A 12,333-nucleotide genomic window follows, 5' to 3' on the forward strand; every position below is an offset into this window, starting at 1 on the left:
ATGCCCTGTCTTTCCCCTCATCAGGGACCAAAGCAGCGTATGTTGTTTGCTTCTGCTAAGTTGTATCATCACAACAACCCCGTAAGGTAGGCTAGGCTGAGAGAATGTGACTGGCCCAAGGTCACCCAGTGAGCTGCTTACCATATAGTGAGCCAGCAGGGTGTTGTGGTTAAGAGCAGTGGCCTCTAATGTGGTGAACCGGATTTGATTCCCTATTCCTCCGCCATATGCGTGACCTTGGGCCAGTTACAGTTCTCTCAGAGCTCACTCAGCCCTGCCGACCTCGCAGGATGTCTTTTGTGAGGAGAGGAAGGGAAGGCGATTGCAAATCACTTTGAAACTTCTCTAGGTAGTCAAAAACGGGTTCCCCAAAACAACTCTCCTTCTCAAGGTACATTCAGTAGTTTGTTGGTTTACTTCACTTACACTCTGCCTTTCTCCCCAAAAGAGGGGCCAAAAGGGGCTTACATAGTTCTCTTTCCTCCATTTTAACTTCACAACAGTCCTATGAGGAAGATTAGGCTGAGTGTGGGATTGGCCCCAGGGCATCTGGTGAGCTTCTAAGCCAGCCAGAGTGGAGATTTGAACCCAGGTCTTGCAGATCCAGGTTCAGTATTCTAACCTCTGTACTATGCTGCATCTCAGAGATTCCCATCCTGGTTTCCTGGAGAACCGTTTAGTCCATAAACTAATAAGTGGCCCAGAGTCAGGCAATATCATCTAGGTAGGAATGGCTGTCTGTATCGAGGATGGAAGTTTGCAGCTGATATAACACCTCTAACCCTTTGCATTCCCAGGTAACTTTTTCATCACCAAAAACATGCAGGTGAAAATCGGAGACTTGGGGCTGGCAACCCGAGAGGAACAGGCCAACAGGAGGCGGGGGTGAGTGCTGGGAAAGGTGGAGTGGGTGTTTTGGGAGTTTATTTATTTCACTTTTGATTAATATTATATAGAGATACATTGCTTTTTGACCCAACGGGGACCCATGCCAAATTACATCACCTCTCCAGTGTTTTATCCTTACAACAACCCTGCAAGGTAAGTTAGGCAGAAGAGTATGCCACTGGCCCAAGCAAGCTTCCGTGGCAGAGCGGGGATTTGAACCTGGGTCTCCCAGATGCTAGTCTGACAGTCTAACCAATGCACCGTGCTGGCTGTCGTACTAGAAGGGACAAAGCCCAGTGTTTCAAAATCAGAACGCTTTGAAACCCAAAGGGGCTACAGTTTAGTTTTCACTCCATTTCTGAAGTTCTGTACAAGGAAAACACAGAAGAGCTGTTTTTCTATACCCTCCTTTTCACTTCCTGAAGGAGTCCCAAAGCAACTTACAAACATCTCCCTCTTCCCACAACAGACATCCTATAAGGTAGGTGGGGCTGAGAGAGCTCTGAGAGAACTGCTCTGCGACAACAGCTCTAAGAGAACCGTGAAGGAGAACGGTGACTCTCATGCAAACCAGACAGCGTTCCTTGTGACTTGAATGAGGACTTACCAATCGCGCCTACAGGAAATCGGCTTCAGTTGCCTCTCCCCTTTTGCCTTAAATCCTCCACTTGCTTTCTCAGGTTTAGGGAAGTATACACCTTTGGAATCTGGCCCTCACCCCTGGAACCTCATGCCACAAGACAATAAGAAGTTACATCCAATCTTCTTGCTTGAATATCCTTCTTTGTCTTTTATCTTCAGTGGATTTACCTGCTGTTTTCATTCTCCACTCGTACCCCCTTTTCCCCTACTTCTACAGAGTGGTCTGTGGGACCCCCAACTACCTGGCTCCCGAAGTCATTGCGAAAAAAGGGCACTCGTTCAAGTCAGACGTCTGGGCGCTGGGTTGCATCATGTGAGTAACTCAAAGGCAAAAGGCACGTTCTGCTGGGCCCGTCAACCCATCTGCAGGCGAGGTTTTTGATAAGCTGTCGGAGTTCTTCCCAGGTGGGGAGTCATGTTGGTCTGAAGCAGCAGCACAAAGTCAGAGTCCAGTAGCCCCTTTCAGACCAAGCAAGTTTTATTTGAGGTATCAGCTTTTGCTTGCATGCACATTGCGTCAGAGGCCTGAAACGGAATATCCTCCACCATTATATAGAGGTAGAGACTGTTTCTGTACTACCAATACGCTTCGGATTTGCATTTTTAAATGGTCGACCTTTTTCATCCATTTCCACACTAAAATTAACTTATTCAGGCGCAGACCCAAATTGCCCCCCCAGCAAAGGAATCTCTAGTAAACCAGATTTCATCTTTTCAAGCAGGGTCTAACGGGATCTAATTCGGGGCTGCCCAATGTGGAAATGTATGCTATTGGGTTTTTCCACATGCCTGCCATTTTGAGTCATTTGGCCACACCCCTTTCCTCATCACTGTCCTCCCTCCCCTTCCCTCCCTCTGTTTCAAAAAAATCTGCCCTGTTTTGTTAAAGGGGTGATTGTGTTACAATGCTGTTTCTGAGGGGTTTTTTTTTTTAAAGCAATCTTGCAGTCTTGCACAGCAGTGTAATAATGTTATAACCCAGGGTTTCTCAACCAGGGTTTCATTAAAACCTAGGGTTTCTTGGTGGCTTGGGAAGGGTTTCCTGAATGGATGAGAGTTAATTCATTTTTATATACTTTTTAAATTTGTTAAACATTTATTGCGTGATATGATCACATATGCTCATGTTGACCTGCCCCCTTCCTCCCATGATGGGCCTGGAGGGGGTGGGAAGGGGAGGAGCCCTGGGTGGGAGGGGGAACAGTTCTGCTTCCCAACCATATTCTGCATGATTGTGCCACTTCTGGGGCTTCTTGAAGCCTGAAGAATGTTCCAGGGGGTTCTCAATAGTAAATAGGTTGAGAAAGGCTGTTATAATATTATAACCCAGGGGTTTTTTTAGAAAAGGGAGAGATGAGCAAGGCTCAGAATGGTGGGACCAAGGGGCATGATGAAGGTGCAAGCAGGCACCATTTTGCAAAACCCCCCACATTTTTGTAAAAGGGGAAAGGAGCAAAGCATGATGGGAGGCTGCCTCCATTGGTCTCATAGTGGAAAGCATGTGGCAAAGTTCTGGGGTATCTGGAAGCCTGAAGAGCATTTCTGGGGGTTCTCAATGGTAAAAAGGTTGAGAAAGGCTGGCATACCTGAAACGATCTGTCTGATGCCCTCCAGCAATACCACCCTCTGACACAGGTACACAGCGCTGACTGGCTGCTCCCCGTTCGAGATCACCCACAAGCAGGAGATGTACCAGTGCATCCGAGAGGGCCGCTACCCACTGCCCAGCCACCTCTCGCCCAGCGCCCGAGAGCTGATCAGAAAGCTGCTGGCTCCAAAGCCGACTGACCGGCCTAGCCTGGAGGAGGCCCTCAACCATGTCTTTTTTTCCCAGGTAGGAGGCAGATTGATGGTGGACACGGCAGCTTGTCAGGCCCTGCGTGGGGAGCTATAGTGGGGTGGGTTCAGGAGATGCACAGGAATACCAGGGTGAACCAGAATCTACTGTAGTCCGGCTTCATCCCAGCAGGATATGAGAGTGGGGAGGAGTCTGATATAATTTTGGTTGGGGGGATGGGCAAGCATACTTATTTCACCACACTCTCGATCTCACTAAGATCCCTGTTCCTTAGATGTTCTGCTAAATCCGAGGTCTTTGGTCTTATTTGTTGCCTCTCTAACTGTTCTACAGTCATTCTGTCTGCTGTTCTGGAGGCAAACAGGGAGAAGATATGCTCAGAGGAGCAGGAAGTCTCCCATTGAGCCAATCAGGACCCTGGAGGAGATAATTTGAAAAATAACAGGAAATTCCTTATCAAACTATGCTACTTGCACATCTCTTCTGACACCTACTTCAGGATACTCTTTGGGCCATTCCGCACCAGGATCTATGTTGCAAATTGGTTGCAGAATGAAAAAACGCCATTTTAAATAGTGGAATTTGCCGTTGTGCATACCTGCCTTTATAGTGGAATCCAGTTGCGTTTCTATCGTTTCCCACAGGTTTCCGGTCTCGGCAAAAATCGCTAGCCAGGAAGCGATATTGCCGAGCTTTGTCCCGCCCCTGGCCGTCAATCAAATGAGCAACCATGCTCCCGAAAAGCCCCTTTCCCTTTAAGGCAGGTTTAAAAAAACACACACACACACACACGTTGCAACGAATCTGCGTTGATTCGTTGCAACAGAGAGACCAATCTAGCTAGCAGGTGGTGTTTGAGATACCGTTTCATCGTTGCCACGCTCCCCCCGAGTGAACCCCCCCCCCGCACGGGCGCAATTTTTAGCCAAAAATAAAGGGAAAAATAAAGGGAAAATAAACCATCAAACGGGGCTGTGTGGTGCTTGGTGACTTAAAACAGCTCTGGGGAGGGACTGCAGCTGGGGAAGCCTCTCTGGGTAAACGAAGGCTCGCCGGTGCGTTGATCTCCGCTTGCTCCGAGAATAAAAATGGCGATCGCTTCGCCGGAAGATCAGAGGAGAGAGCCAGGGGGAGGGACTTTGCAGAAACCGCAACAATGGTAACACAGAACTTTCCCGCTAGTGTTGCAGATTGGTTGCAAGAGTGTAGCGCTTTCTGGAGGGTGAATCCACTTTTGGGGATTTCCCTGAAAGCACTACAACGAAGTGCTTTTTGCGGATCGGTTTCAGGAGTGTGGCAGATTGCCAACGACGTTGTGCATAACCGCATTTTTGTAGCGATTTCAATTTGCCACACTCCTGCTACAAAGAATCTGTGCGGAATGGCCCTTTATATTCTGCTCAGTCATGCACAACTTTATTTTGTTGTGGCTTTTCATTAGTTATTGTTGTTTTACTATAAAATCAGAGTCCAGTAGCACCTTTAAGACCAACAAAGATTTATTCAAGGCATGAGCTTTCGAGTGCAAGCAGTGATTAGGTCCTCCAACTATGATCTCAGAGACCCAGGTTCGAATCCCTACTCTGCCATAGACATTTGCTAGGTAGGCTTGCTGGCTCTGGATTATGAACTTTCTGGGGATTTGGAGGGTGGAGCTGGGAGTGGGTGGATTTGGGATGGGACCTAAGTGGACTCGATCCTCCAAAGCAGCCATTCTCTTCAGGGGAAGTGATCTCTTTAGTATGAAGATGAGCTATAATTCCAGGGGATCCCCAGGTCCCAGCTGGGGACTAGAATCCTTATTGCTAGGTCACCTCAAGTCAATCCCGTGTTCAGCCCAATTTACCTCTCAGGGTTTTTGTAAGGATTAAATGGAGATGAGAACACTTTGAGAACACACTGAAGAGAAAGGCGGCGAATAAGTGAATAAGTGAAGTGATGTAATAAGAAGGACAGTTTAAATACTTTCCAGCCATTCATCACTGAACCAGGGCTAAGATGGCTCAAATTTATGCGTCTAGTGTTTCCCTCCCACACACATACCTTTTCTCCAATCAGCTCAAGGCAGTGTGCGTGGCTCTCTCTTCCCCTTTGCGCCCACACAACAACCCTGTGAGGGAAGTCGGACAGAGAGAGAATGGCTGGCTGAAAGGCAGCCAGTGAACTCTGCGGCAAAGCAGGGATTGGGCCTTGGGTCACCTGGGCTTTCCCTCCAACTGGCCTGACTTGGGTCTTTCCTCCCTTTACGGTCTCTGGCACGGCTCGCTTGCACGGACAATCGATAGTAACTTGCATCTAAAGCAGCCCTTCTGTGAGTTGTCCACAGCATTCCTCAGCCTCCTTGCCTGCTGGCTCTGCTTGTGGCGCATTGCTGTCTAGGTCGCTAGGACTGATCATTTGGGACAGGCCCCAGCTGGATCAGATGGCGTTCAGATCCCTTATAACCCCGTCATTCAAAGTATTTGGCTCCGCTGTATGGATCACTCCTCCTCCCCTTGCCGATGGCTTAGTCTAGCCGATCTATCCTTATAATTCTGTTGTAATATATAAAAGCCCAATTTAAACCAGATTAACGAGACGTGTTAATCCCCCACTCGACCTGTTATAGTTTATAGCTGGCTGCCGACGGCCAGTCCAAATAAAGCAAGTCCCAGATCATGTAAATCCCAGATGGGCACAGCTTGAGAGGCACGACTGATCTCTTATGATTCCGGGTGGGAGACGGGTGGCTCAAGTGCGTTGAGTTCTCCCAGGTTGCTGTCCTCGACATGCTGGAATAATAACAATAATAATAATAATAATGATGATGATGATGATGATGATGATGATGATGATGATGATGATGATGAAGAGCTTGTTTTTCATAAACCATTTTACAGGACCCGAAGGAGTCTCAAAGCCTTCCCTTCCTCTCCCCACACCAGTTGCCCTGTGAGGTGGGTGAGGCTGACAGATCTCTAAAAGAACTGCTCGGTGCGAGCAGTCCTAACTGTGACTGGCCCAAGGTCACCCAGCTGGCTGCATGTGGAGGAGGAATGGGGAATCCAACCCAGTTCTCCAGATGAGAGGCTGCCACTTGTAACCATTACGCCATGCTGGCTCTCAAGAAGCGCAGTTTCCGCTTCAGTGAGGCACTTGCTAGCAGCCAACCCTGTTCACCGCATCCTCCTGACCAGGGGTAGCCAAACTGCGGCCCTCCAGATGTCCATGGACTACAATTCCCATGAGCCCCTGCCAGGCATGGACACCTGGAGGGCCGCAGTCTGACCACCCCTGCTCCTGACGCTCTGCTTGAGGCTGGAATTAAGTTACCAGTGGCTTACATGCTCTTTGTGTTGAATTCCTGTAGTCAGAGACCAGCAGGACACTGGGAGTTCATTTCAGCCCTTTATTGACCGCAGCTGTAAGGCACAGAGAACCTAAACTGAACTGAGGAAACCCTGGAAATGCCAACATATAAACCGGTCAGACCAACAGCAGATTCCTGCCAGTGCGAACTGTTAGTCCATTTCGGGTCAAACGAATTGGATCGGGCAGTCGGGATCCAAACAATAGCAGTAGCAGGATTACGATCATGCCTCGGACCTCAAGCTCAGGTCCTCAGCAGATCCACATACACAACGCCTTGCGTGGCCTCCTTGTCATAAGATTTAAATGGAGGGGCAGAAAGCAAGTTTTGAGCATCTTTGTGTACTCAGTGCAAATCTCTCCAGCCTAGCCCTGCTTTCCCTTTCTCACTCCTCCAGTCTTCGTTGTTTGTGGTGCGCTCTTATTTCTATTTATTTAGTTAGTTCATTGATACCCTGCTTTTCTCCCCAGTGCAGATGCAAAGCGGTTTACATTGTTCTTTTTCCCATTTTATCCTCACAACCACCCTGTGAGGGAGGTTAGGCTCAGAAAGTGTGACTGGCCCAAATTCACGCAGAATAGGGATTAGAACCTGGATCTTCCACCTACTGGCTCGACACTCCTAATTACAACAGTAACCAAAGTGGGGTTGACAGAGTTTGTATATGTAGAGAGAACATAGCATCACTGTGCAAAGAATCAAATAGCTTTTATTGTGAAGAGAAACAACTATGTATAGAAAGAGGGAGATGGAGACATAACTATCTAGCTAGCTGTTGTCATTCTTCTGTTCAACTGCTGTTCTGGAGGCAAGCAGGGAGGAAGAGCACTCAAGAAGCAGGAAGTCTCCTGTTGAGCCAGTCAGGATCTTGGAGGAGATAATCAGGAAGTTCTTATCCCAGCAATGCTAAATATCCTTCTCCAATGTCCCCTTCATATTCCGCTCAATTATGTACACTGCAGGTCTTACATATTCCAAAAAGTGGTTCATCTAAGACAACACAACCTTTTGTTTGAAACAGACGCTTGTCTGTGTTCCCTAACAGAACTTTGTAGCTGCCACACTCTTCAGTGTTTCACAGCAATCTGGAACCTCTTTGGGGAAATAACCCGTTGCATTCCCTTCCTTTTTCTCTCTCCCAACCAGGGTTTCACTCCCTCCAGGCTCTCCTCCCGGGCCTGTCATTCTGCACCCCTGTTCACTCTTCCCAACCCTCTCAGCAAATTCTTCCAGAAGGCTGCTAAGGTTTTTTTCCGGGGATCCCTCTGCCAAGAGTCAAGAACTGGTGAGTATTCTTAGCCTGAATATTATTAGCCAGAAGAGTCTAGAATAGGAAGGAGAGGCCAGGGAGCTGAAGCAGGCTGCAACGTCCAAAATAAGAAGGGATAGCACAGACCTTCTCCTGGATCCTGGCAAACTTGAAAAACACTCACCCCATGCTCAGAGGCAACCTCGCTTTGTTTCCAGCATCCCTTAAGCCTCTCTGAATTGGGGAGAGCCAATGTAGCCTGGGTGTTTGGAAACCCGCTCTCAGTGGATCCAAAGTGAAAATCAGGAGTCGAATGACACCAGTTCTTTTGGCACGCTGGTCTGGCTTGATTTTGCATCCTAACCATTTTCCAAACGTTGCTCCGTGTTACAGCCTGATGTACGGTATTTGGAGACCGATAGTGGAAAAGAGTCCCCATTATTTGAAAGCTTAATGTTGTCTCTAGCTTGTTTTGTCACGGGTGGGGAAGATACCGGCGTCTTCAGTGAAGGGAGGCAGTGTTCCACCAGCGCAGTGTCCCTGCCTTAAATGCGCCCCACACACCCCGATGGTCCATGCACATGTGAATGTGTGACCTTGTTGAGCCAGTGGGCACGTTTTGAATTCTGATAGAGGGTGATGGGTACCAACCACAAAATGCCCACCTGAGAAGCCCAAGTGCAGGGGGTATCATAGAATCATAGAGTTGGAAGGGACCTCATGGGTCATCGTCCACCCCCCTGCACCATACAGGACACTCACAACCCGATCGCTCATCCACTGTCACCTGCCACCCCCTGAGCCTTCACAGAATCAGTGTCTCCGTCAGATGGCTATCCAGCCTCTGTTTTAAAATTTCCAAAGATGGAGAACCCACCACTTCCCAAGGAAGCCTGTAAGAGGAGTAAACTGTAAAAATGGGAAAGAAGTCTCAAAGAAACCATAAAATCAGCACGGTAATGGCAGCTGTTGCTGAAACGTTATTTCAATTAGGTCTGCAATGGGCCAGCCCGCCTGGCCCCACCCATTTTTACAAAACACTTGGCAGTATCCAGGAAAGTTGCAGCTGGGCGCTCTGGTGCTCCAGGCACCACGTTGGGGATCCCTGAACTAGCCTGTCTAAAGAAAATGTGCTCCAGGAATAGAGAAATTCACTTTAAAAGTCTCTTGCAATTGGGCTAGATGGACTTATCTTCTTCCCCCACCTTTCTTCTTACTGAGCTCCACATTTGCAAGAAAAAAGATTTCATTTGAAACTGTTAATTCATTCTCAGTGAAAAAATCTATGCAAATAATTGGGTGGCGGTGGTGGAGGGAGAGCCCATTCTTCAAGTCCCCGGTGAAAGCTGTTCAAATATAATTTTTAAATTATCATTTTTCATCTACTTATCAAGACCAAAGCTGTTGATTTAGGTCAGTTCCCTTCTTATTTCAATCCGAGTCCTGGAGGTAAGCTACTGTGCAAAGTTAGTGCAAAGGCAAGGTGTAGATCATTCACACGTGGGCAAAGCCTTTGCCATCAGGCTAACCAATGCTGCATTCTGCCTTCCCACATCCAGTGAGCCCCAGCCCCCAGGAAGTAGAAGAAAGACCCCTGCAAGGATTGTGGCAATGCCCGGTAGAAGTGCACCCCAGCCTGGTAAGGGGTTTACAAGTGGGGGGTGGGGGGTGGGGAAAGCAAGAATGCATCCAGAGCTGTAGTAGAGAGATTGGGAAGAGAACACTTGGCAATTGTGACCTCATAGCAATCTTACCTTTTGGATTAGGATGAAAAGGGGAGGCTTGTCTCACAGGTTTTGCAATGTTTTGGTGTTTCTGTGAGGTTTCACAGACCCTGAATAACGCAGTTTCAATGCACTTTTGTTTTACTTTGGGCTTTTCTGCATCGTCATTTTCCTTGTTTGTCTGTTCCAGGGTTTGTTGATTCAGGGTTTTTTCTTCCTGCTCTGCTCCCTCTAGTGGTCAATTCAGTGTTACTTTGCTTTATGTCTGGCATGTCTCCCTGCAGCTTGAAACTGCAGATTTCTGTGTGGGACATATAGCAATGTAATAAAGAATTGACCATTAGAGGGCGCCAAAGAGGTGCTGAACAAAAACAGCAACACCCAAGCCATAGGAAGGTGTGACCCACCCTGAGATAACTGACTCAAGGCAAGAGTCTGCCTTTCAACCTGCAAAATCACAACACACTATAAAATTGGTGGTCAGGTTAATTTATTTCATTTATTACTCGAATTTATATACCGCCGTTCCCATTCGGGCTCACGGCGGTTTACACAATAAAAGAATAAAATACAATAAAACCCCCTAAATACCCCAATTACATTGTTAAAATTATTAAGACTAAAAGATGGCAGCAAAACTAATAAATCAATTATGCCCCCGTATTCAGAAGCAGTGTACCGCTAGATACCGGATGCTGGAACAAACACTATGTGTTTATGGGCCTAGGGATACTGGTCCCCAGGTGGACTGCTCATCTCCAGGCTGAAGAGATCAGTTCTCTTTGGAGGGTGGACTCTCCTCTGTTTTCTTTTGGAATTAGTAGCTATGAAGGATTACAACCTAGAATGAAACTTCTCTAGGCAGTGGCAGTCTACCTGACCTGGATAGCCCACACAAGCCTGATCTCACCAGATTTCGGAAGCTAAGCCAGATTGGCCTGAGCTAGTATTTGTTGTCTTGGATTCTTAGATGGTCCACACTTTCATGGGGCTTTTAGGATGACACAGGGGTTTTATTCCTGGTGCACCTCTGGATTCACAGGCTACTGCTTTGTTGTGCGCCTCTGGATTCAAAGGCTGCTTCTGGATTCACAGGCTGCTTCTTTGTTGTGCGCCTCTGGATTCACAGGCTGCTTCTGGATTCACAGGCTGCTTCTTTGTTGTGCCTCTGGATTCACAGGCTGCTTCTTTGTTGTGCCTCTGGATTCACAGGCTGCTTCTTTGTTGCACTGCCCAACCCAGCAGGAAGGCGAGAAGGGGAGCATAAACCTCCTGGAGGACCCAAGCAGTTTTCCCGTTGAGTTGCTCATGAAGGGATCGTTGAACAACAGCTGCTCCGAAGCTGACGGTGAGCAGGGAAACAGCTGGAACCCACTTGGGGCTCAGGGATGGGGTGGCAGAGAAACTGGGGTGTGTGTCTTGGATGGGGGAAGCAATTCTGCAGTTGAAGGCACAAGGGCAGTGCCAGGGAAAAAGCAGGAGAGCTGATTTTTTTACACCCCGCTTTTCACTACTCAAAGGAGTGTGTAAGCGGCTTACAAACACCTTCCTCTTCCCCTTCTTCTCCTCACAACAGACATCCTGTGAGGAGGTGGGTCTGAGAGAACTGTGACTGGCCCAAGGTCACTCAGCTGGCTGCATGTGGAGGAGCAGGGAAGCCAACCTGGCTCTCCAGATTAGAGTCCGCCAGTGGGAGGGATAGTGGCCGATGCTGAAATAGGGAAGAGTCATGAGGCTCTCCATAGCTGTACGCTGTGCCTTATCCCTGTACGAGTCTTTTGTGTGGCAGGGGGACCCTCGACCTATTGCAGAAGAAGATGAGATTGCTCTATGCTCAGATTCAAGCTACATTCTCAGAAAAGGAGACGTTTTTGAGCCTTGGAGATCCCTCACGATTATCTCCAGGCAACAGAGATCCGTTTCCCTTAGGGCTGCCAGCTCTCGGTTGGGAAATACCTGGAGACTTTGAGGGTGGAGCCAGAGGTGGGCAGGATTTGGGGCAGGGAGGGACCGCAGTGGAATGCAATGCCATGGAGCCCACTCTCCAAAGAAGCCATGTTTCCCTGTTGAACCGATCTCTTTAGTCGAGATGAGCTACAATTCTAGAAGATCCCCAGGTCCCACCTGAAGGCTGGCATCCCTAGTTCCCTGGATAAAATGACTGCTTTGGATAAAGCAATGGCATTGTTGCCTGCAGAAGTTCCTCCCGAAATCCCACCCTTTCAAGGATCCACCCCCAAAATCTTCAGGTATTTCCCAACTCTAAGCTGTCAGCCCTCTCTTGGAGAAAACTGGAATGGTTGCCCCTGTGGCCCAAGAGGACCCATGAAAACTTGGGGGACTGGGGACTCTGGCCTGGATCTCTGGGGTTTTCTCCATGGCACCTCATGCCCCATTTTCTTACCCAGCCGTCTCCCTTCAGGGGATGCTGAGTGGAGCCAAGGAGGCACCCTGGAGACTGTGGATCGAGCACTGAGGACCTGCCTGAAGAGGATCCCTCTGGGTAAGGCTGGAGTCTGCTTTGACTGACTCCCCTTTGTGATGGTAGGTCCTGAGCCTGGCCTGGGGTCTTGCAGGCCCCTCTCGGCCTTTGTTGTGTTTTGTTGTGGGGTCTTTTGAGGACTAAAGGCCCACCGGAGCCACCAGCCAAAGCGAAGGGTCCTTCTTTGGACAGAGACCTCAG

At 48.5% G+C, this 12,333-nt stretch overlaps 1 protein-coding gene across 2 annotated transcripts in view; it reads left to right on the forward strand.

Moving 5' to 3' along the window:
- The window catches only part of LOC143835159 (inactive serine/threonine-protein kinase PLK5-like), a 37,914-nt gene that overhangs the window by 17,779 nt on the left and 7,802 nt on the right, over window positions 1–12,333 (forward strand). Inside the window, exons 5-11 of one of the 2 annotated variants that reach the window (XM_077332370.1) lie at window positions 798–885; window positions 1,748–1,843; window positions 3,166–3,364; window positions 7,824–7,962; window positions 9,486–9,565; window positions 10,863–10,998; window positions 12,073–12,153. In XM_077332370.1, the coding sequence (XP_077188485.1) occupies window positions 798–885; window positions 1,748–1,843; window positions 3,166–3,364; window positions 7,824–7,962; window positions 9,486–9,565; window positions 10,863–10,998; window positions 12,073–12,153 (819 nt within the window). The remainder of the gene's footprint in view (window positions 1–797; window positions 886–1,747; window positions 1,844–3,165; window positions 3,365–7,823; window positions 7,963–9,485; window positions 9,566–10,862; window positions 10,999–12,072; window positions 12,154–12,333) is intronic. The other variant, XM_077332371.1, reaches the window with a different exon arrangement.

Source organism: Paroedura picta, chromosome 4, assembly GCF_049243985.1.
Source record: "Paroedura picta isolate Pp20150507F chromosome 4, Ppicta_v3.0, whole genome shotgun sequence".
Taxonomy (NCBI): Eukaryota; Metazoa; Chordata; class Lepidosauria; order Squamata; family Gekkonidae; genus Paroedura; species Paroedura picta.